The sequence below is a fragment of the Corapipo altera genome, unplaced genomic scaffold (genome assembly GCF_003945725.1).
Source record: "Corapipo altera isolate COAL_440 unplaced genomic scaffold, ASM394572v1 301, whole genome shotgun sequence".
Taxonomy (NCBI): Eukaryota; Metazoa; Chordata; class Aves; order Passeriformes; family Pipridae; genus Corapipo; species Corapipo altera.
Window position 1 is genome coordinate 454,733 of NW_020884926.1, and position 23,685 is coordinate 478,417.

At 49.3% G+C, this 23,685-nt stretch overlaps 1 protein-coding gene across 4 annotated transcripts in view; it reads right to left on the minus strand.

Moving 5' to 3' along the window:
• PRDM16 (PR/SET domain 16) overlaps positions 1 to 23,685 on the minus strand; it is a 258,310-nt gene that overhangs the window by 14,172 nt on the left and 220,453 nt on the right. For 3 of the 4 annotated variants that reach the window (XM_027658224.1, XM_027658227.1, XM_027658226.1), the window contains 7 exons: positions 21,784 to 21,886; positions 16,127 to 16,325; positions 12,455 to 12,602; positions 11,873 to 12,026; positions 7,790 to 9,191; positions 4,124 to 4,211; positions 206 to 375 (listed from right to left, as the gene is read on the minus strand). In XM_027658224.1, coding sequence (XP_027514025.1) covers positions 206 to 375; positions 4,124 to 4,211; positions 7,790 to 9,191; positions 11,873 to 12,026; positions 12,455 to 12,602; positions 16,127 to 16,325; positions 21,784 to 21,886 — 2,264 coding nt within the window. The remainder of the gene's footprint in view (positions 1 to 205; positions 376 to 4,123; positions 4,212 to 7,789; positions 9,192 to 11,872; positions 12,027 to 12,454; positions 12,603 to 16,126; positions 16,326 to 21,783; positions 21,887 to 23,685) is intronic. The other variant, XM_027658225.1, reaches the window with a different exon arrangement.

Genomic DNA, 23,685 nt, shown 5'->3' on the forward strand with positions numbered 1-23,685 from the left:
AAGCTATTTCAGAGGGGATTAGTCATCCCAACGCTCTGGGCTAATTCTGCTGCTCCTCGTTTCCCCTCCCGCCCCCGGGGAGGCAGTGGAGATATCCCTGCTCCCTCGTGGTGCCCGGTGCAGCAGCTCCCCAGCCTGGGGGGCATCTCCTGGGGTGCTCCCGTGCCCTGGGGGTGCTCTGGCTCCCTGGGTGCCCGTCCCTCACCTGCAGGTGTAGCGTTCCTTGCCCTTGCGCAGGATGGGGTCGGACAAGGTGGGCGGCGGCGATCGGAAGTTGAAGGGGTGGTGGGGAAGGGGCTGCAGGGACGTGCCAGTGTCTGCCTTCATGGCTGCAAAGCTCTCCAGTTTCTCCGTCATGGTTTCGATGGCTGACATCTGCAAGGACAAGGTGAGACCTCGTGTCACAAAAACCCACGGGAAGAGCAGGAGCTGGTGCACAAAACATGGCTTTCAGCTCCCGTGGGTCGGTCAGAGCTTGTTGCTGATGTTTGATCTCACTCTTGGAAGCTGCACAGTGGGAAATGGAGCCACTGATCCCAGCCAGGGAAGACAGGAACAGTGTACTGGTCTTGGAGAAATCAGGAAAGGTACAACTGGCCAAGCCAGGACTTTAGATCCCAGAAATCAGCACTTGTTCACCTTCCACAATGTGCCTGTGCTTGCTTTTAGCATTTCAGAGTACAAGTTACCTCAGAACATGCCTGTTTGCCCTTTTTCCAGGAATAAAACTGAAAATAAGCACCGTGGTCAGACATCAGAGGTACAACTCAGCATCCAAATTCTCCTCTCAAACTCAGATCCAAGCCTTGGGAAGCAGGGAGGTCTGAAGTCTCCTACAGCATCCTCTGTCCTCCCAGGGGCTCAGGGGGATGGGGCAGGGAGCTGTGGGGGAGCAGAAGGGACATGACCTCAGGTGTGAGGGGACACAGAAGTTTTGGGCAGGAGGCAGAAGAATTCAGGCCAAAGTGGGGCGGGAGGGATGTGTGATGGCTGCTCAGGGAGCTGAGAGAGGACAGGCTGAGGCTGAAGGGGTGAAAAGGGAGCAGCTGGGAAGAGGAGGAGTTAGGATCAGGCTCAGGATGGAGTGGGTCCCCCGAGAGTTTGCTTAGCAAAGAGGCCAACACTTTAATTATATGTAGGAAAGGTTCAGCAGCCAGTAAAGGTGATGGAAGGATGGGTGGGAGATGGCTGAGCTTCCTGGAGTGAAAGGGAACTCTGGCCAAAGCCCTGGATGTGAGCTGTGACTGGGTGAGTCACAGTCAGCAGGACCAACAGCTACACATCCTGCTGGGATGGGAGCAGCTGGCACACTGGCCTGGGGATGGGACACGGAGGAAAATGCCCCTGGGTGCCTTTAGTTTGTATGACTTTGCAACAGCTGTGTGCTCACCTAAACACTGGAGTAAACACCACACCTGAAAGAGGGAGAAAGGGAAAAAGCTGGAGATACAGGAGAAGGGGAAAACAAAAAAAGGAAAGAAAGAAGTTGGCCTATGTGGGGGAAAAAAATGGATTTGAATAAAAATCCTACCTAAAGAAAAGCACTTTTACTTTCATTGGAGCAAAACTGGAAATCCAAAAGCCAAGAGAGAGAAGTGCAGCTCGGAGGACGATGCTGACATCTCCAAAATCCAACTCAGTGCACTCCTGAGAGCACTTTCGAGATACCAAGAGCAGAAAAGAGGGATAAAACAAACAAGGCAGCAATAAAGCTGCCTCCTGGCTGTGCTGACATCCCCGGGAGCAGGGGGGGAGCGGGGCTGGCTGCAGAGGGGGGCGGAAGGCAGTAGGAAGCCATTTATCACCAGGAGATGCTCTATTGTACAGGAAGGGCTGACCTTTTGCACGTTTACACTTTATTAAACTGGGCTCGGGGGGGGACAGAGGGGGAAGAGAGCCAAGATATTGTTTAAAAATATACGACTATTAAAAAAAAAAAGTTGTCTTAATCTCCCAAGAATACATTGTGGAAATCTGACAGCCATTCATAAGCTGCAAAACAAGAGGAGCAGTAACCCCCATTCCCTGATAATAGATCCACGGCCCCTTGGTTGGAGGCTCCCAGCCCATGCTAAATTGTAAGTAATACTTAGCACCAGCCACTTGAAAAGGTTACTTGATCATTTACAGCACCAGCCCTGCCCCAGCTGCCAGTCATGGAACAAAACCATCACGTTAAAATGCTCTCTGGACCTTTCAGAGCCCTGCACTCAGCCCTTCACCGGGGTACCTGGAGCTACCCTTTGTTGTGCCCTGTTCTTTAGGCACTTAGTCAGAGATGTTTGCTGCCTTCAGAGCCGTAGGCTGGTTTTAAAATTCTAAACATTGGCCACGGCCTCTACAGTGGCAAAGGCACTTTGCTATTTAGGGAACAACTGCCTGGTTATAATAAAGAAGAAAGGGTGAAGAAAAGAAATGTTAACAGGTGAGAAAAGGTCCTCCATTAAGTTATCAAAATGTTACACTGGCTATTTATGTTGTCCAGAGTTTAATTTGGAATAGACAATGTGGGAAAACTCCCAGAGAGCAGAGGAACTTCTGCCAACGACTGGCTGAAAAATAAGAGCTGCCTGAAATTCATTGTGAGAGAGAAAACGTCTTCTGAACACTTTTATCACAACTTCTGCTTCCTCCCATCACACTGAGGGCTCTTTGAGAGCTGGGGGATGAGTCACAGAGGAAAGGGCTGAGGCCAGACTCGTCTTTAGAGGGAGAAAAGACCAGGTGGATCCAGGATCTTTTTCTAAGGATCTAGGATTTTAGGCATCTAGGATCCAGGGAGGTGGTGGTCAGGGCCCCAAGGCTGCCAGAGCTCAAGGAGTGTTTGGACAACACTCTCAGGCACAGGGTGGGATTCTTGGGGTGTCTGTGCAGGGCCAGGAGTAGGACTCGATGATCCTTGTGGGTCCCTTCCAACTCAGGATATTCCATGATAACACTGGAAGGGGATCTGATAGTAAAAATCTCACATATTCTGGAACAAATGACCATCTTCCTGTGCTGTATTTGAGCTCCCTGATGGACTGCAGCATGGGAACAGCAGCTCTCCAGACCCAGGGATCTGTACCCAGCACACGCTTCATTAGAACCAGTTATCAGGAAGTTTTGGGCCCGAGTGATTGTAAATTTTGGGCTATTCTGTGTGATAAGCTGTTAGAGATAACCAGACCTTCCACATCTTTTCATCGCCATGGGAAGAGGACGTGGTCAGGATTTCGGGAACAATGTTAACAACCTTCCACCCAAAGCTTTGCTCCTGCTCGGGGTCTGGACGTTTCTCATCGTCTCGTTGGTTTGCTTTGCCACACTGGCTCCTCCCTGCTATCAGATTCTTTACAGGCAGATATCCCCACTATTCTAACTCACACAAACACAGGATGTTCCTGGCCAGCCTGTCACCATTATCCAGCCTGGATGAAGGAAAAATCGGGGGAAGTTATTAACCAAACTCTGAGGCTGGTGTGAAACAATGAGGGAACTAAGTTTAGCTGTGAAAGCAACCAGGATCCAGCTTTCACAAACCTGCAAGTTATTTATCTAAGGTGGGAAACACTATCAGGGGAGAACAATGCATGTGAATATAAAGGAGAGCACAATAAGGACCACGGGGCTGGGATCCCAGCCTGGCCACAGCAGGAGGGATGGGGATAGCTGGTGACCATCACATGCCTCTGGAGCAGGCACAGCTGAACCCACTGCCCAGCTCCTCCACACGCTGCAGGTGATGTCAGGGAACAGCAGGCAGGTACAAAATGCAGCTGCCTGGGTGCTGGACAGTCCTTCTCCACTTTGCACCACTGCCAGTGACCACACCAGGGGCTCCCGAAGGAAAAACCACCCAGGCATTCTGGCCTGGGAAAGGGGAGTTCAGCAGAGCTGCCCAAACCTCATCCTTGTTCTTCTGGTAATGCAAAGGGAACATCAAGGCATAACTGCCATCATGCTCAAACCAGGCACAGATAAAAGTGTCTGAAAGTAACTGGTGGAACACAGTGGACATCCCAATCAAGCCCTTGGATGAGGAGGAGTCAGATCCCGGTGATGCCAGTGGCCTGACTGTACCAGCTCCATCCCAACCCCCTGGCACTCACCCAACGTGGCACAACAACGTCCCTGCTGTTACCTGGGGGTGGAAAAGCAGCGGGGAGGGTCGCAGGTACTTCTCCTTTAGGGCACCCACAGGGTCTGTCACCTTCCGCTTCTCCACCCTGCTGGACAACAACACAGAGGGTTACATACCTCACAGGGGCACAGCCAGACCCTCTGCAGGGGGTTCAGTCAAACACACGGGGTTATTCTCCTGCTGACACAAATGTCTGCCCTCCCCTTCTACCGGAGACTCCAAATTCTGACCCACAACTACCCTGCAAAAGGCACTGGGAATCATAGGAACACAGACCCCCTCCTCTGGGCAGTATTTGTTCAGCCATCAGACTGACGACTAAGAAAATATTTTGCTCTTCTGTAGTGCTTTATAAACCTCTGCTGCTGTGAAATGTCATGAAACCCCTGCATTTACAGCAAAAGCAACGTCTGAGTGGGAGAAGCTCTAGAGTCCACAGCAGGCAGCCCCTGCACGGAAAAGAAATTGTCTTTGAGAGTTTGTATTAATCCAAAGAGTTAACACTGGGCCAGACTTTGCAGCCCCAAGCGTGCTGAAATCATTAGGTGTTTCATATTTATTTCCTCCCTCGCAGCTGAGACATAATTTGCATTGAGTTTCTTTGGTAAACACGTGTGGACAACAATTTAAAAAGTGAGGAACTGGTGGGAGAGTTCTGAAGCACCTTATAAACCTGAGCTCTTCTGGTTATCACCTTGGGCCACTCAAATGTTTCATGTTTAAGCACCTGATGTACAAAAATGACCCGAAAGTGAGGCTCCTATTTTTGAAAATACTGGCTTTGCTTTCACAAAATATTCTACTGGCAGGGAAACTGTGGTGGGGAATCACCAATAAGACAAACTGAAATGTCCTCTGTGGGAAAAAAGTGTTGTGGAAGTAGCTCCAACAAACACAGCTGCCTCTTTAAATGGCTGGAATTGAGTCCATCCAGCTCAAACAGCAGAAATCCAAGAGTAAGAGTAATTTTAACTACATTAGTCCAGCATAAATGAGAGCAAATTATTTTGCTGCATTTCAGCTAGATTGGTGCATGGATCAAATTACCAAAGAGTTTAAAGAAGAGCCCTGCAGAGTGCAGTCAGTGAACTGTGCTTAATCTGCATTTAATTCTTCTTGGGCAGAGGGAGAGAGAAGAGCTGGATTGGAAATGCCATCCGAGTTACGGGGCTTTGGAAGGTATGTGCTTTTATGGGCATGAGCTGTCAGAAAAACAACAATCTGCCAAAGGATATGTAAAAAGTTGCTCCCTGGGACCCTCACCCGGCCCAGCTTTGCTCTCCCTGGGGCTGTGATGCCCAAGGGAACATCCCTGACCCCGGCAGAGGCGTCTGCAGAGAGCCCTGCCCGCCCACAGGCATAAAATTGGGTGGATTGACAGCGTTGCACCGGCTTTACCATCTCCCAGCACTGGGAATGAGAGCACAGCAAGGTCCTCACACCCTCGTCAGAGCCGAATTCCGCAGTGCCCGCAGGATTAAAGCCACTCATCTCCCAGTGCCTGAGAACGGCACCTTCACAGGCCCAGCTCAGAACTGCCCCACTTTCAGGCTGTCTGGCTGCATTAAATTATATCACCAGGAGAAAATGTCAAGGATTTAAGTGGCCTTTGGGAGAAAAACGAAGGAGCCAAATGATGTGAGAGAGTCTGATAAAGGGAAGTTTAGAAACAAAATATTTCCATGTTTTTCAAGCTGGGACTTGGAAGCTGGGCTGTTTAGCTCATTACATCACAAGTCTGATTCGCAAGCAGCCCCACCGCTGACTTTCTATTTTAACATATTACTAAAACTATGTGCATCCCATGGAATGCAACAAATGATGCCCCCATCCTTCACTTCCATCTGTCTTCTGGACCTTTATGGTTTTCCCGAGGCCGCTATTTTAATTGGCAGTGGCTTTTCCAGCCCGTGTTATTTTAACATTCCTGCTGACAATGCCCAGAGGTGGCAGGATACAACGTGAATGCTTTTGCCCTTCTGTCCCATTTATTGATTTTATTTTCTTTCCCCAGGAATACTTTTTACAAAAACAAATGCTGGACTGTTTGTATCCTGACTGAGTTCTCCAGGAGGAGATGGGAGATGGCCACGGTGGGTCCCAGGCAGGACACAGCCCCTCCTGGGCTGGGATGCAGTGTTTCCATCATGGATGGCACACAGGCAGTGCTGCATCACCCCTGAGCTGGCAGAGCCAGCACCCAGGGCTCACTGATCCCAGCCCAGCAGCTCCTTTGCCTGGCCAGACACTGACATCACCTCTCCCCCCAGTTATCAGCTGAAGGCAGCAGCCTCAGTGACACTGGGGACGTTCTGGTGTTGTTTGCAGCCCTTTGAATGCTCAAGTGACCCATCCTGGTGCTGACACGTCACACTGTGGTGACTCTGAGGCTTTCCAGCACCAGGAAAACACCAGCTCCTGCAGCACATCCCTTAACCTTCCAGCAGGCTGGACACAGGGAGGATCACTAGGCACACAATTCACATTCAGCCCAAGGAATGCAAGGACAAACCTCCAGGAACCAGCTGGACACTGAATCCAGGAGCCTTCCAGGCCAAACACATGTATCCCAATAGATGACATGAAGTATTTAGACATGTTAATATCTAAGTTAACATTAATTAATATTTTGACATGCTAATGTCAAAATGAAACTAGCTGAGGACCCTTCTTTTGCTAAAAACAAACGTGCCACATCCACCTCATCCAGAGCAGGAGGACAGCAAAGGTGGTGCCGGTGCCTGGATGGGTGACACACAAATTCACTGGTACCCCCACCACAAAGCTTTACATCACTTTCCTTTAGAAACAGATTTCTACAAAAATCCCTCAAACAACAAAAGGCTCAAGTCTTCCCTTTGCAGCTCCTGAATTCATTCTTTCTGGAAGTTTAACTGGCATTTGGATAACTTCACCCAGCCTGCTCTACGCACGCCTTCCACGCTCAGCTCATTCTAGGCATGACGTAAGGCATCAGGCCCTCCTCAAAACCCATCTGTTCAACTGACACCAGAAAACCCTTGCTGTCTCCTAAGAAAGAAAAGTCTGCAAGGAACGTCTCTGGGAGAGATCTGGGTGGTAACACACCACCATGTGTTTACACAGCACTTGTTACTCCAGGAGTAACAAGTTTCGTCAGACTCGATCTGCAGCAGCCGCTCCCCCGAGCCGAGAAACTCTTAAGAAAAGGCACCAGAAAGAAAAAGGGGGTGGGAGGAAGAAAGGTGAAGTGGCTCACAAAAGGCCATCAAGTCAGTCAGTGGGAGAGCTGCATTTCCAGGCTCCCAGGGCTCCTGACTCATTCCCAAGCCATGAGAGCCTGGGCTCCGAGGCATCTGAACTCTGCATTCTTATCGAATCAAACCTCTGGAATTTCCCCAGCAGAAGTGCCATCTTAGTGATGGCTCGTGGGAGAGTCCTTAAATAGGTCAAGTTTCTTCTTTATCAAAATAAGGATGTGTTCTTTACACACATTGATTACAAGGGCTCCTCACAATTACTCTGCCCTTCCCATTCAGGAAATTCAACGTGTTGAGAAGCACAAACACCCACAGCAGGAGTTCACTGCTCTTTCCAAACAACCTACATCCCCACCTGCCTCAAGGTGTGATGTCAGCTAGAAAATGAGCTGGTCAGAGAAAGGCTTAAGGCAGGCTATGTTAATACCTGTAGATGGGGTCCATGAAAAAGGGCGATGGCTTAGCGTAGTGCAGGGACGGCTGCTGAGGCAGCTGAGACTGGGAAATCTTGGGTAAGACTTCACTTGCCATCAGCTTCCTCTCCCCATAAATGTGGTTTTTCCGTGGCTCTCTTCCTCCGTTCTGGCTGGCTCGGATGCGGTTGCCAATGCTCAGATCCAGTGGCTGTTCCTCCCCCGAGGACGGGGCTGGCAGGACCTTCGGGGGCGGCAGGATTGGCTTAATCTCTTTTGGCTTCGTGGTGAGATCGAAGGGGGACTCCGAGCTGGTGCTGCCTACTTTGTGGAGGTCCCTGGGTGACTTTGGTTCTGCCTTGACCAGCAAGTTGTGATTGAGGGTCCGCTCCGTGAAAGGGTAGAGGGAATGGGGGAAATTGGGGAGGAACTGGAAAGGGAACATGGAATGATACGGGAGCGAACCCATCTTTTTCTCCTGCATCCCCATAAAGCCAGGCCCAAAATACTTCTCTGCGATGGAGGCGATGGCTTTGATGGAGTCATTGGCTGCTCCCGTGGTGGGCAGCAGGTGCTCCTCGGGGGGAGGAAAGAAGGAATGCTGAGAATAGAAGAGAGGGATCTCGCTGGCGGTGTTGGTGGAACTCGCAGACACGGAGCTGCTGACGAAATCTGGCTTGGTCTCCATCTGTTTGCTCTTGTCTTTCGCTTTGTCCCTGTCGCTCTCTGCGTCACTGTCCAGGTCAGATCCCGTGCCAGTAGTGGTGTCCAGGTCCGTGCCCGTGGTTGTATTGACATCCTCAAAGTCACTGCCATCGGACATGTCACTGTTCCTGGCTTTTAGCTTCTCCAGGTAGGAGTTTTCCAGGCTGCTTTCACATTTCTCCTCCCCGGAAGGGGCCTGGTTGCTGTTGCTCACCGCGGAGATCAGCGGCAGCGCCGGGTTCCCGAGGGGGCTGGGGAGCTTCGCGTCCGGAGTGTGGTTGAGGGGACTTTTGAGCAGTTGTGTGGGCGGTAACAAGGGGGGCCTGGGGTATAGAGAGGGTGGGAAAATGCCCGGGAACCCCGGGGTGAGGGCGGGAAAGGCCGGGGGGGCAGGTGAGAACGGGAGGCCCCCGGGGTGCGGGCGGGACGGGAAATAATCGTTAAACCCCAGGCTGGCGTGGTTGAGGTTGGGAGAGGGTTTGGACTTGTCCATCATGGAGGTGGGCGTCAGGGGCAGGCCGGGGGCGAAGATGCCCCCGGGGCTGTAATGGTTCTTGCCCTCGCAGAAGCGGCGGTGCTTGTTGAGGGAGGAGGTAGTGCTGAACATCTGCCCGCAGTCCTTGCACTTGATCTGCGTGCGGCAGTCCGCGTGCATCCGCTTGTGGCGGCACAGGTTGGAGAACTGCGTGTAGGATTTGTGACAGACCTCACCTAAAGCGTCAACAGGAACCAACAACAAAAGCGATATGAAATTACCAGGAAATGGCTCCGGGCTCACCAGGAACTCCCCCAGCCTCCCCCACCCCGGGATCCCCTTTCCTCGGAGCCGGGGCGGTCAGAGCAGCCGAGGGAGCCCACATGGGATAAATCCCGTCCTAGGGATCGTCTCAGCAAGCAGCTCCACAGAAACCTGAGGGGATGTGCTACTCCTGATCAAATTTTTGGGGAATTTTCAGTAAAGATGATCGTGGAATCTCAGAATGGTTTGGGTTGGAGGGGACCTTAAAGCTCATCCAGTCCCATCCCCCTGCCATGGGCAGGGACACCTTCCACCAGCCCAGGTTGCTCCAAGCCCCCTCTAACCTGGCCTTGGACACTTCCAGGGATCCAGGGGCAGCCACAGCTTCTCTGGGTAGCCTGTGCCAGGGCCTCCCCACCCTCACAGGGAAGGATTTCTTCCTAATATCCAACTTAAATTCCCAAGTGAAGCTACATCAGCATTCCCTTTAACACCCTGCAAATACCAAGCTTTCAAAGCGTGGATTTTTATGACCCCTTTCCCCTACAGACTTTGCTGGTGTGGGAGGAGCGGGGCAAAGTGAGACAAAATTCCCACCCAAACTCTTCTGTACATCAAAACACTGTAACTTTTCATGATCTGGTGCCTCTTTCAACAGAGGAATAAATCCCGTGTGGTGGTGAAGGAACACGCTCCTTCCACCGGAGAACTGCTGTTATCACCCTTTGTGAGCGTGGAAACGGAGACAAAGAGGGGGGAGGATGTTGTTTGGAGTTGGGCAGGCAAGGACACGAATCCCAGCTCTCCTGACACCCAGTCCTACAACTCAGGGACCAACTACGTTCTCCTTCCCCCCTCCCTCCCTCCCAGCTTTACTGACAGGTAAAAGAGAGCATGATTTTCCCTGGTTTTTTTTTCTAAATTTTTAGGATTTCTATCAGTGCTTGACTATCAAATGACTGGTGACAGAGTTGTTTCACCAGCAGCTCTGAAAACATAATAATATAAATAAATTTCAGTTGAAGTTCAAAGCAGAGATTAATAAAATTTAACAAATTTGACATTTCAGTCCAAAATCCAGTGGACTGTCACTAAAGAGGCTGGTTTCTGATTACACTGGAAATTTAATCTGAACTGTCTTTCTGGAATTGTTCAATTGTTCTGGGGACATGGTTTAGTGGTGAACACTGTGCTGGGTTAAAGGCTGGACTTGATGGTCTTAGAGGGTTTTTCCAACTGTAACAATTCTATGATTTCATGATTCTTCCATTTTTCACGCCAGGAATTTTTGCTAGATATATACAATAGTGCACAAAATTCCCTAAAAAATAGGGAAAACTGGAGAATACCTGTTAAATCTCCAGCTGTACAACGATTTATTAACTCCTTGTGAAATGTCCTCTCTCACCCTTCTGAGTTCTGCAGTTAAAATGTTACAGGTTTGGGGTCTTTTTAAAGCCAGATATAACATGGTAAAAACCCAAACAAACACTCACACAAACCCTTTTCTTCCACTGAATGGGAAAGAAAAACTCCCTGGTGGATCCTGCCCCGTGGAGCTGAAGTTACTAATGGGTTCCACATTGATCCCGTGACTCCCCCTGGCATCTCTGCCCAGGCAGGATCACCCTCCAGTTGTTTCACACACTGACCTGGCCTGACAACTCCCTAATTCTGATGAGGTGAGAGTGAGGAGATTATGGGGAGAAATCCCTCATCTGCTGCAGCAATCCTGAGTCAAATCATCCCTTTCATGTGCCCGTCCCCCAATGAGAGGTGGCAGCAAAATGAGCAAGAAGAGCATTTCTTCTTCCTCCGCTGACACCCGGCTGGTTACTGCAGGACAATTTAATGAACTGGGTCTCCCAGGACACCCCTGCATGCTGTTCCCATTACAGAACAGGGGAAAAAGGCAGCAGTGGGTTCAGTGCCTTCCCTACCCCAACATCAAAGCCTGGAATCAAACCCAGATCCCGGCCTGTGCCTGAACGACGTGTTCTGAAGTGTCAGGAAGTGATCCCTGAAGTTCCTGGAGCTTTGTTGTGACACAACCACCTTCCTGCTCAGTCATCCAAACCCAATAGGTGCTGTGTCAATTAAAAAAAATATACAACCCTGGGAATGACAAGGAATGAGATGGATGACTCTCCAAGGAAAATGCCCTTCTGGAAATATCCCGCTAAGGAGAGCACTGAGGACACAGTTAATCTGCTGTTTATTTGGCTTCCAGCACTATCTAGATGAAACATGCAGTAAATAAAGAAGAAAAAAACCCTCGTTTTAAAAAACACCTTCTCAGTCTCTGTGACTACTCCAAGTTCTTTACAATGGATTTGAGGCATCCCCGAAAAACATTTCAACCAGGCCATGTCACCAACAGGAACATTCGAAAATTACCAAGGCAAAAAAAGATGAGAGAGAGAAAAGATATGAGAAGATGGCATCGCTGGGACCACTGAGAGACTCAGCTCCTAACTCCTAAAGAAAGTCAAAAACTGCCACCAGTGTTTACTGAAAGAACAGGGAGCACACACCAAAAAAAAAAAAAAGAAATCCCAGGGGAATTTCATCTGGAGCAGCTCCGAGCTCTGAAATCACAGCAGGCCCCGCAGGATACCTGCAATTACAGCCTGGGATGGCCGGGACAACTTACATATGAAAGGTTTGACAGTGCTGTGGATGTGCTTGTGCTGCTTGAGGCCCGAGGAGGTGGCGAAGGTCTTGCCGCAGTCGGGGCAGGCGTGGGCTCGAGCCCCCACGTGCTGGGAGCGGATGTGCCGCTGGAGGTTGCTGGGGTCCGTAAACACCTGCGGGACACACCCCGGGAGCAGGGGGAGAAGAGAATATGTGTGAAAAACTTGACATTTTGGGCCGGTTTTTTTGGTCACAGACTCTCGAGACACGGGTCAGGGCTGTGGGTGCCCTGCCAGGCTGTGGCACCTCCCTCAGTGTGGGATGCTGGTGGTTTGAGAGGTGTTTGCCCACCCACATCTGCCATTCCAGTACCTGGGAAATGGCCAAAGGGGAGTGGGTTGGGGCAGGGCTGAGCTGCACCCCCTCAGTGGGATGCCCAGGACAGTGAGGACACCCCTTCTCCCTGTGCTGGGGACAGCAGGGGCACCTCTCCCCACATTGCCCTGCCTGGGACCAGCACGGGCCACCCATCACCTGCATCCCCTTCCCAGGGTCCTGTCCCAGGTGAAGCCCCCCCCAGTGCCCTGTGTCCCCACTGTACCTTTACACAGTTTTCACATTCAAACCGTTTCCCACTGTCATGAGACATTTGGTGACGAATCAGGTTGGATTTCCAGTTGAAAGCCTTGGGACACTGGTCACACTTGTACTCCCTCTCCTCCGTGTGGATCACCATGTGCTGCTCCAGGCTGGGGGAGAGAGAAGGGCTCACCTGGGGCAGTGGCCAGAGCCCAGCCCTGGGCACCCACTGCCAAGGCAGGGGCTGTCACCTGGCAGGACTGAGAGCAGAGAGGTGACAGGGAGGGTGACAGAGAACCAGCCTGTGGGGTGTTTGCAGAGTTACCTGGTGCCTCAGAGTAGGAGGGGGGCAGCTCATGGACCATGAGAGGGGCAGTGGCACCAAACACCATGAACCTTTTAGCATTTATTTCACTGATGGAAGCTGCCCTGTTCTACCTCAAAATGTCACTGTATCTTATGGTATTTCTGATTAATACTTGAGTCCATTTGCAGGGGGGAAAGGAAGGCAAACCCAGCTCTGACCCTGCAGGTTGATGAGGGGAAAAATGGGCACTTTTTGACCCAGACTCCTGTGGTATCCCCCAGGGAAAGACAAGATATTCCCTGCTGCTGCTGGGACTCTCACATTGCCTTTTCATGGGCACCAGGCCCAAGGCTTCCCAGAACAGAGAGATCCAGCATTGGGAAGAAACATGATAAGGTGCAAACACATTTCACTTCTAAATGTCAGACATCTTTGATGACTCAACTCAGCAATTTTGCCTTCTACCAACTGGCAGTGCCTCCAGAACCAGGGGGATGGTGGCAATGCCAAGTGGCTGCTGGCACAGGGCCATGGCAGGGATGGCACACGGTGCTCTGTTCTCCCTGTGCCATGGGAAACCTGCACCTCCCTGGCCAGGAATCCTGTGGCTCTCTGGCCAAAAATCCTGCACCTCTCAGGCCAAAAGTCCTGCATCTCCAGCCAGGAATCCTGCACCTCTCGGGCCAAAAACTCTGCACCTCTCTGGCCAGAAATCCTTCACCCCTCAGGCCAGGAATTCTGCACCTCTTGGGCCAGCCCTGAGAAATAAGGGAAGAAAATTTGCACCCTTTGCTTCTTTCGGGGTAGTTTAACAGGAGCTACAAACACTCCCCTTACTGTGAATTCTGAGGAAGGACCAGCTCACATGAAATCTCCTCCTGCCTGAAATCCCTACAGATGGATATTAAATCATTCCTATGGAACTTGAAAGCATGGCTACATTTTTATAGGAGCATTAAAGCTAAACACTACTGGGAAATCCTGCCAGTCTGCATTAAATGCCACAAGGAAGACACCCCCTGGGTACCCAGGAGTCATCTCAGCCTTGGCACATGCTCAGGACTCCACTGCCCTCACTCTCCTCAGAGGCTGTGACCATTCTCAGTCCAGCCCCTGGCTGCACTCAGGTGGGGCAGAATGGATCTGGTGTCCTTGGAAATTCCCAGAGCAAAGGGTAATTCCACCCAAAACTGCCCTGCACTGAACTCTCTGTGCCCTGAGATGGCGGCAACACTGTGCAAAGTGGTTCATCACGAGTGAGTCTGGGGACTGCAACCAGCCTGGCCACTCTCCACCCAAACCTCTGCAGCCACCAGCCCCCTGCTCCCCTGGAGAACCTCCCCTGCTTCCAGCCAGGTAGTTAATATTCATGGACATGCCTCTTATAAACTGCCAATCCACTCATTTTAAAGAAGCAATATTAATTTTGCTGAAGAAATGGTGTTCTTAAAACTACCAGATTTTCTACACATCCAAAGTAACATAAACCTTGCATATACACATCCAAAAATACACTCCTTTTAACTGTGATTTATGAGTTTATTTACAGCAAATATAGACAAACTAATATACTGTTTAGAGGCAAGTACCTACTGGGATTAGCAAAACATTTATTTATTTAGTCAGCTGCTAAATGCTCAATTTCAGGTCCCCAGTGGCACTCTTGATTTGATCTGTATTAACTTCTGAAAAATTCTAAGACCATCTAGGCACACTGAGTGGGTATATTGTGTGTTTTAGTGGTCTTAAATGTGGCAGATTGATGGGGGAGAGACAGATGTGGACATTCCCTCCCAGCCCCACTAATCCAGCAGCGTGTCACACACTGAATGGGGATGCTGCCCACCAAAAAAAAAAATGAAACACACTGAAAACATTTAAAGGGAGTTCTCCTTGTCTTTTCAGGTAAAAAAAAATAAGAAAATTGCACTCTCATTGTCTAATGGAAAGTGGTCAATGTAGAGACACAAGGTGAGGGACAAAGACACCCACTGGGCTAACAGGACCCCAGACAGGTATCACAGTATCTATCCCCAACTTTTACACCTCCCACAGCCCAGCCAAGCCCTGTTGGATGCAGATGCATCAGGGAATGCTCTTTACACTTCATTGTTCTCTGAGTTTTTTAAAATAGATTTTTTTCCTCACTCGCCCAGATCAAAGATCTGAAAGTCTCAACATAATTAAGTTCAAAGTGACAAATGCATGTTTTTAAATGTTCAGCTGAAGTGAAACAGGCCTTACATTGGCTTTAACCCCGAGGTTTTTGCTCTGTTCATGCAGTGCCTGACAGGGGATTGCCAGTTCTCACAGTTTATGACAAACCTCGTGGTGCGCGGGGTTCGTTCATCTCAGGAGTCAAAAGAAATGAGAATGTGAGAACTTCAGCCTCCGGTAAACAGAGAAAACTCTGGTTTTATAGAATTTTATAAAGGCTTTTATAAAGGCTTAGGATGCAAATAAACACAATCTTAAAATGATTAAAAAAGCCCCTCAACTTTTTAAAGCTGGCCCCTAATGTTTTACCGTTTGTGTCTCACCTTGCCAATGAATCAAAAAGTCTCAAAGATCTCTTAAAAACCTGCTTTTGATTACTACCACATTATGCTTAAAAGATGCAAATTTTCAGTTAAAACTCAGAGGCCCCAAAAGTTTTTCCTGTTTTAAAAAAAAATTAATCCTTGTTTAGAGTTGCCTTATTGTAATAATAACTGAATAATTATGGCAAGTAAACCATAAACTGGAGAATATCCGATATTCCTTTTTTTCCTTTTCACATTTCTATTACAAAAATGCTTGGTGAACACAAACGAAACCAAACATTTGATTGGAATAGAATCTTTTAATTGCTTCTGCAAGATCAAACAGGAGCTCATGGCCGTGTTCAGAGATCTCAGGGTAACGATGCCTCTTTAAACCCACTGATCTCCAGTGACCAAGAGTTACCTACAGAGAGCCTTCATGCACATGCTGGCAGAACTAATTCCACTGTTTTCCCTCAGAACCAGAGCACATGGGAGCAGATGGTGCAAAGATCCCAGAACCAGGTCTCTCAAGCTCTGTCACAGCCCTGAAGGAGCCACAGGGAACCCAGAAAACAACCATTTAAAGTTCACATCAACAGTCTGTGGGTGCCTCCCCTAACAAGTAAGGAAAAGCATCAGTCTATGAAATCAGGGTGAAATAAAACACTGCCCCACAGCTAATGGGCACTGCAGGATCCCAAAATGAACACTCCCTAGCCCCATGGAGAAAGGAAAGGTTTATCCCTGCAGCCATCCCAGGCTGCCCAGCTCCCCCCTCGGTCCCGCGTCTCCATCCTCGGACAGGCCGGTGAAGGAGAAGGGAGAGGGGAGGCCAGAGGAGGGTCTGGCACTTTTTGGGTACCTGTATTTATTGGGGAACATCCTCTCACAGTCTTTGCACTCATAGGCCTGTCCATCTCCAAGACCTTCCTGCTTGATCTCGTCATTGAGGGTCTCGTAGAGGGAGCTGACGGCGCTGCAGCCGAACTTCTTGTGCCGCCGCAGGTCGAGCTTGGACTGGAAGAGCTCATCACAGTCCTCACAGCGGAACGAGGGCTCCTCTGCAACAACACACAGGGGGTTGGCACTCCTGGGGCACCGAGTTCCACCAGGCTGGATTATTTTACCCAACACTAAAGAGAAGGCAAAATTCTGTGAGCATCCGGCAAACAAACAAAGAGCAAATCTGCAAGTGAGGGGAGAGAGAACCCAAGGGAGGCTGTGCCAGCAGCTGCTTTCACTTTAAGCATTAAGAAAAAAAATGTAGATCACACAACCAGAGGAGATCTTGTTTTCTTTGTGTCCTGGCCTTTGCAGAGACAGAGAGACCTACAAGAACTGGTAGACACACAAAATACTGGGTTGTTGTGGAGTGTTGAGCTGCCTGCAAGGAGGGTCTTCGAAAATGTGGATGAGATTTTCCTCAAAAGGGGCTGCCAGGGAAAAAGGAACAACCCAGACTCACATAAACACAGATACTGGGAAAAGCAAAACTGCCACAGCACAAACCTGGAGAAGCTCCTTTCTAAGAAATTGTCTGTCTAATGTTCTCCCCTCAACTCCTCCCTCACAACTGTGAGAGCTCAGGGCATCATCAGCCCGAGGAGACAAACCCAGAGCACCGTGGAAGGAAGAGCAGGGAGCCAAAGGCTTTGTTGCTGTGCTCTTTGCTTTTTCTTCTTTAAAAAAAAAAAAAAGTTCTAATGCACATAATAAATTACTGTAGTCAAGGTCAAACAAATTAAAAAGAGGGCAGCTATTATTAAGTTTACAAGGCAGCATCCTGACCATAGTGCCAAGCCAAACAATCAGCTCTGAGCTGTAAATTTTCCAGGAGAACAACCTCTGCGAGGGAGTCAGGATAGCTCCGGGTTTCTCCACCCTGAAACAGAAGCTTTCCAGCCCCCACTGAGTCACTGGTGCCGCGTTTCCCTGTCCTGCTCTCCCCTCGTCCTCTGCTTCCCATTAAGCCTCGTTCCCTTCTTCTGATCACTTTACTTTCAAAAGGAAAGCTTGTGGTAAGTGCATAAGCTCAAAGGGAAGAGTGGGAATATTCTGAGAGATGCAGCCAAAGGCTGATGCTGGGATGGAGCTGATCCATCCCCTGCTCTCAGGGTGGGAAGTGGCCACACTCTGGTTTTTGGGGCTGCTCTGCAGCCACGACCCATATTCAAAATCTGTAACCTCTGAGCAAACCCTTGCTTTGAAGTCCCCCTTGCAGTTGTTCACCCCAAATTTTGCACATTTGCAACCACTTAGGCTGAGCTTTAGGGCCTGGAATGGTGTTTTATATAAATCAGGGTTAATTTTGTTGTAAGTGTGCCAGGAGCAGAAGCACGGGCAGTGTCACACCCGGGGGTCACCACGTCCCCACCCGCACTCGGGTACTCAGCTCCCATCTCCCTTTCTCCCCACACAGCCTATTTAAACCTGAGCTTAAAACTGAGCAAGACATGGTTCCAGAAGCTGCTACAGCAGCGACGTGGGCAGAGGAAACCCAACACTTTGCACACCTACACAGAAAATATCGACGTGGGAAAAGTCAAACACGGCTGAAAAAGAAAGTATCACCGAGGCAGGGCCAGTGCAGCCCCCTGGGAATCCCAGCAGCCTGGCCAGGGGTGCCAGACCCATTCACACAGGGCACCAACAATCCTACAGCAGCCACAGGGATGCACCAGCATTTCCTGAACTGCAGGAAAGAGGGATGTGAAAAAGAAACGAAATCCAGCGGGTCAACATTTTGCTTTGGGGAGGAAGGGGGATTTTGACTGAAAAAAGGAGACCTAGGGGGAAAAAGAAATACCCAATCTTTCCCATTTCTGCTGATTTTGACAGATTATATTCTCTGAAATTGCTATCAGCAGCCTCACCGTGGAGTGGGTCAGGCCCTGCTCTGCTCCTTAGAGAATTTCCCTTTACTGGCATTTTGCAGAAAAGTATCAACATGTAACTCATGTGTTTTATGTCCCTGGGAAGGAAAACGTGGAAAAAACAGGACATAAAAACCAGCAGTACCGAGAGGCTGAGGATAAAGTAGCATTAAATTAATCCAAATTATTACTGTGAGGGAAAAGTAAAAAAGAAGGAAAAAAAAGTCCAGTATCATGTTATGTCTTGTTATTGCATTTTACTTGTAACAACAGCACGAAACACAACATTACTGAGCAAAACTCAGTATTTCATCTGCACATGTTTACAGACCAAAACCATGCTTGGTATGAAGGCAGCAAGGAGGGGGTGAGGGCTGGGATAAGGTGTGTCCAGGTACCTTTGGTGTCTGTAACTCAGGTCAGGAGAGACAAACCCGACAGCACCAGGGGTCCTGCAGGCACACACCGTGGGCTGAGGCAGTGAGCTCACCCTGCCAGCCCTCCTCAGCACTGATGAACCCGTGTCAGCCCTGGAACAAGGGCTCCTCTGCCCCAGGGTGCAGCTCTGGGCTCAGAGCAGGCACTGGCACCAACAAACATGACCCCACTGCTCTGCCTGGAGATGTCCCTGGGACAGGAGCTGTGTCACTCACTGCACTGTGGGGAACAGGATAAATCCCTCACTAACTCCAGATCCGTGGAAATGCTCTGGCAAGGTGTTCATCTGCCTCAGAGCCAACGTTTCCCCTCCTCACTTGTTTGTAAACACAGCAGTGGTTCAACCCAGGAGGATTTTTTTGTAGGAGCTACTGAAACCCTCCAGGCTGGGAACCCCCAGGTACCTTCACCTCAAAAAGCTCCTGCTGAACTCCCAGAATCCCTCCACCTCACCCTGGCAATTCCCCAGACATGAAAACACTTGGAACGGAGAAAACAGAATTTTTTTCTTCTTTTGACCTCAGAGAAAATGCATCAAAATTCCTTCTGCAAATCCAGACAAAATTCTTCCTTCTTCAGTTTGAGATTTACACGATTAATTGCATCTTATTTCACCCAAGCTCTCCTCTAGGAAGGGGAAATCCTCTCTGAGTTTGGAAAACCATCCACGGAGAATAATTTCCTCCATCCCTGGCTAAAGCTGGGTGACTTGGCAGCACCCCCTCCCAGCACACACCTGACCCAGCTCTGCCTGCTTTGAGCAACAGCAACACAGGTTTGTCCTTTCTGTGAGATCACAGAGCAGGGAAGTAGATGAAATACTTTAATAGCCCCAATAATAATTCAGAGAAGAGATTTTGCTTCTAATTCTCCTTTTCCTTTGCCAGATCACCCGAATCACACACAGTACAAGAGGATCAAACACGACTCAGGTAGAAAAGATGGAGGACAGGAAAAGCAGTGCATGTGCTTCAGAATATCTGGGTTGGGAAAAAGAAATTTGCATGGAAAGAAGAACTAGAGAACTGGCAAAAATAGGGCTAAAAGCCATGTTATTCATGTTGCCACCGGCTGTAAATTCTATTTGGATGCTCAGACAGGTTCAGGAGAGGAAGAACTGATGGACTGGTGGAGCAGCTGAGGGTGGGGAGGCCCTGGCACAGGGTGCCCAGAGAAGCTGTGGCTGCCCCATCCCTGGAAGTGTTTAAGGCCAGGTTGGAGCAACCTGGGCTAGTGGGAGGTGTCCCTGCCCATGGCAGGGGGTGGCACTGGATGGACTTTAAGGTCCCCTCCATCCCAAACCATTCCATAATTCTGTGCTGGTATACCCATATCCAACACCCATTCCTGTGGCATTCCCGCTCCTGAACTTCAGCAGGTTAGAGACCAGACTTCTCAATAAATACCCTGCAGGGAAAGGAACTGAGCTCAGACTCAGGGCCAGATCATCCCCCTGCAGAACTGAAACCTGAATCAGGGCTGAGCTCAGACCTGGTATCGATTCTGTGTCTGTACGAGACACCCGGTTTGCAGACTCCAGGTTCATTAAAGGGTTTCTTTTTTCCTTCTTTAAGTACCAAAAATAAAAAGGTTGCCCTTCAAAACAAGTTCTCATTAAAGTTTTCCCCTTTCTTTAGGCATCACAAATGAAAACAGCAAATGCTGCCCTTCAGAAAGGTAACTGCTCTGGTGTCTGACAGGGAGAAGGGGCTGAAAAGAAAAGAACAACCCAGTTACAGAGAAATTGCTGCCTGTTCTCTGTGTCTTGTTTGTCAAATCTGTGGTTATATGTGCCTATCTGAAGTTCCATCAGTAACACTCAGGACAAAGCAGGAATGTAACAGAAAAATAAATCAGTGCCTAATAGCTTTCAGAGAAACCAAGGGGAACACAATTATGTGGCATCTACATGCTAATCTACCAGACTCGAATCTCAAAGGAGTTCAAGTGCCCTACTCAAAATTCCTGCAGTGATAAGGGGTCTGCTGTGTTTGGCTGGGGTTGGGAGAAAAGATTTTTATGATAATTATCTTTGTGTGGAACAATTTTGCATTTTCCTTCCTGTTAATTCCGAAGCGAACTGGGGCTGCGAGGCAGCAGGAAGATAGCCCTGCTGAAAGTAAAAAGTATTAAGGAGTCAAATATTTAATGTTGGCCTGGCGTAATTTGACAGCAATTATGCGGCAAAAGCACTAGACGTTACCAGGAAGACACAGATAAATGTTCCATAATGACAGAGATGGAAAACAAGGAGCACTTTTTGCTTGTTCACATAAAAGCCTGCTAGAAACTGAAATGCAGAACAGCGGTGAGTTTTCATTCTGATTTCTCCCTGACATCAAAAAAAGGGTACAGAAATTATTCATCTCTGTGTGTCGGCCTCGAGAAAATTATTAACTTTTCGGGGGGGAGAACAGTAAAAAAATAATCCCGAATTTGACATGAGTGAGGCAGCAGCTACCACATTTCACCCCCAGCCCTTCAGCAAACGAGCTTCCAGCAGCACAAATCCTCAAACTATCCTGTTCTCCAGAAATATTTGAAACTAACTGCGCACATCCTATGCACACTCTTAAAGGATTTCACTGCAAATTTGAATCTGAAATTATATTCATATGCAGGTAAGAGAACATAAATGCACTGTGACAAGCCCACGTGAGAGAACTCAGATTTCAGTGATTAATTGTATAGAACAGTATTTCCAACTAATAGTTTAAACACAGATGGTAAATGAGAGTATATTTATAGAAATTAGTGGACTGTGCAAGAGCAGGTGAGGTGTCGATATCCCAGCAATAATAATTCTAGGGATGACTCTTCCACCCTCTGCCTGGATCCCCCTTTTCCAGGTACTCTAAAGCTCTGCTGTTTTCCAAGCCTTGGAAAGGTTGGGCCCATTTTTATTACACCTAAAGAAACACGGTGACCCTGGGGGTGGAAAAGGCACCTCCATTCATATTCAAAACCACGATGTTCCTCACAGGGAAGGGGAAAATTAGTCTGCTGCATGTCTTGAGTTTAATAAAGACCATCGTGGACTTAGACAGTCACTCCCACCAGGGAAAGAGTGGAAATGAGCATAAAATCCCAACAGCAACAGAAGGGGGAGGTACTGGATCAGGTTTTGTCCCAGCTCAGCTCTCACTGAGGCTCTCAGTGTTCCTGGGTGTGCTGCAGAGAGGTGCAGAAGGTCCTCTGGAGGCCTTACCTTCCATGCTGGGCGCCATGTTCCCAAGGGAATAACCACCTTCCTTCAAACACACCAAGAGCTCTTCTCCTGGCTCAATTTCTTTAATAACTTTATAATAGATCTGGGAATCAGAAACAAAAATTGAGAGACACGTTAAATATGCAAAGACTTGCACTTTACATTTTCCCCAATAACTCCAATGACTCCAGCTAACAGGGGAGGCTGTCACTTGGGTTGGGATGATTGCTGCTGAGAGCTCGTTTTTCTGCCTTTATTTGACTCTCTGGGTGTCAGCATTTCACAGGGCTGGGACAACAGGGAAATATTTTGGGTAACAGCCTCTCTCCTTCAAACCACACAAAATCTTCCCATTGTTCTCCCTCCTCCTCTAAGCTCAGTGTGTTTGTTACAGCCAGGGGAAGGTTAAACTGATGGGAGGGACACGTTTGACTCTCTGCTCCCTGAGCTGAGATTGGCCTGATGGTTAGAGCTGAATTATCACTTCTTCACGGAATCATTTTGGAGATTATTCTCCCCTACAGCCGAGACCTGACCCCTAAGGACAAGATCTGAACCACTCTGGGTCAGCAGCTTATTCTGAGCTCCTGTCTGAGCACAGGCCCTGGACCTTCCAAAATGTCCCAAGCACAGCACTGTTCACCTGCTGAACCTCTGTCACTGCACAGGGGGAAACCCCAAAACAGAAACAGGATTGAGACAAGGGCAGAGCCCATGTCCCAGCTGCACGGGGAGGGAGCAGAACATGGACTAAAGGACACCTGAGCTTTACACAGCTTTCCTGAACCAAAATGAATCCTGGCACTCCAAGGATGCCTAGAAAATATTCCAGTGAGAAAGAAATCTCCTTCATCCCAGGTGCAGTGACATGTAACGCTGCACTAACATAGTGTATGTTTTTAGACATACCACACACTGAACTTTACTGTTCCACCCCCAAGCCCCACAGAAACCAGGGCAGCAGGTCCAGTGACAGGTGGGTCACACGTGAGTGGACCCCAATGGCCTCATTCCTTCTGACAAAATGGCAGGGATCCCCGGGGAAGAAGAGTGGCTGATAGTGGATTATGTGTAAGAAATGCTCCAGTCCCTTAATCTTCCTCGTAGCCTCCACTGGACCTGCTCCAGGAGCTCCATGTCTCTCTTGAGCTGAGGAGATTTGGTGTCTTCCACGTTTCCTAAATTTTTAGAGTATGCTGGACCCTGTCCTCTTCTAACACAATACCACAAGAATTCACCTGATAACAATTATTAACTGCCAAGTTTCCTTAGCACTGCCTTCAACAGCAAAGCAAGAAATTATTTTTCAGGATGACAAGTACAATGTACCCAGAATGATTGCCTAAACTCGCTGCCCCTCAGCCTCTGCCGGCCTGTGCTTATGGAGAAGAAAGACACAAAACTCCTGAAGTCCTGCCCAGGCTGCAATAATTGTGCCAACACGATGATTTTCCTTCCCAGAGTCCCCTCCCCTCCCTCCTTGGAATGCGAGGCCCTGGCACACGGGTGGCCCCGAGCCCGGCAGGAGCAAGAGGTGCTCGGGCTGCTCCCGAATTGTCCTCCCTGTCCCGGAGTTGCTGCTGCGGGGAGATGTGACCGCCCGGAGATGGGAGCGATCCCAGGGAGCTGCAGGGACACGGGGCATCCATCGCTCCCAGAGCCACCGCTCGGAGCGGCGGGGACCGGAGAGCCCAGTTACCGGGGAGCTCAGAACCTTCCCTGCACACCGAGTTCGGGACACTCCCGACAGATCCGCCCGCGTTACACCGAGCGCCGGAACGGCCGCGACCCGCCAGTCCCTGAACTGCCCCGGTCCCTGCACTGTCCCGGTCCCTGCGCTGTCCCGGTCCCTGAACTGCCCCGGTCCCTGCACTGCCCCGGTCCTTGTGCTATCCCAGTCCC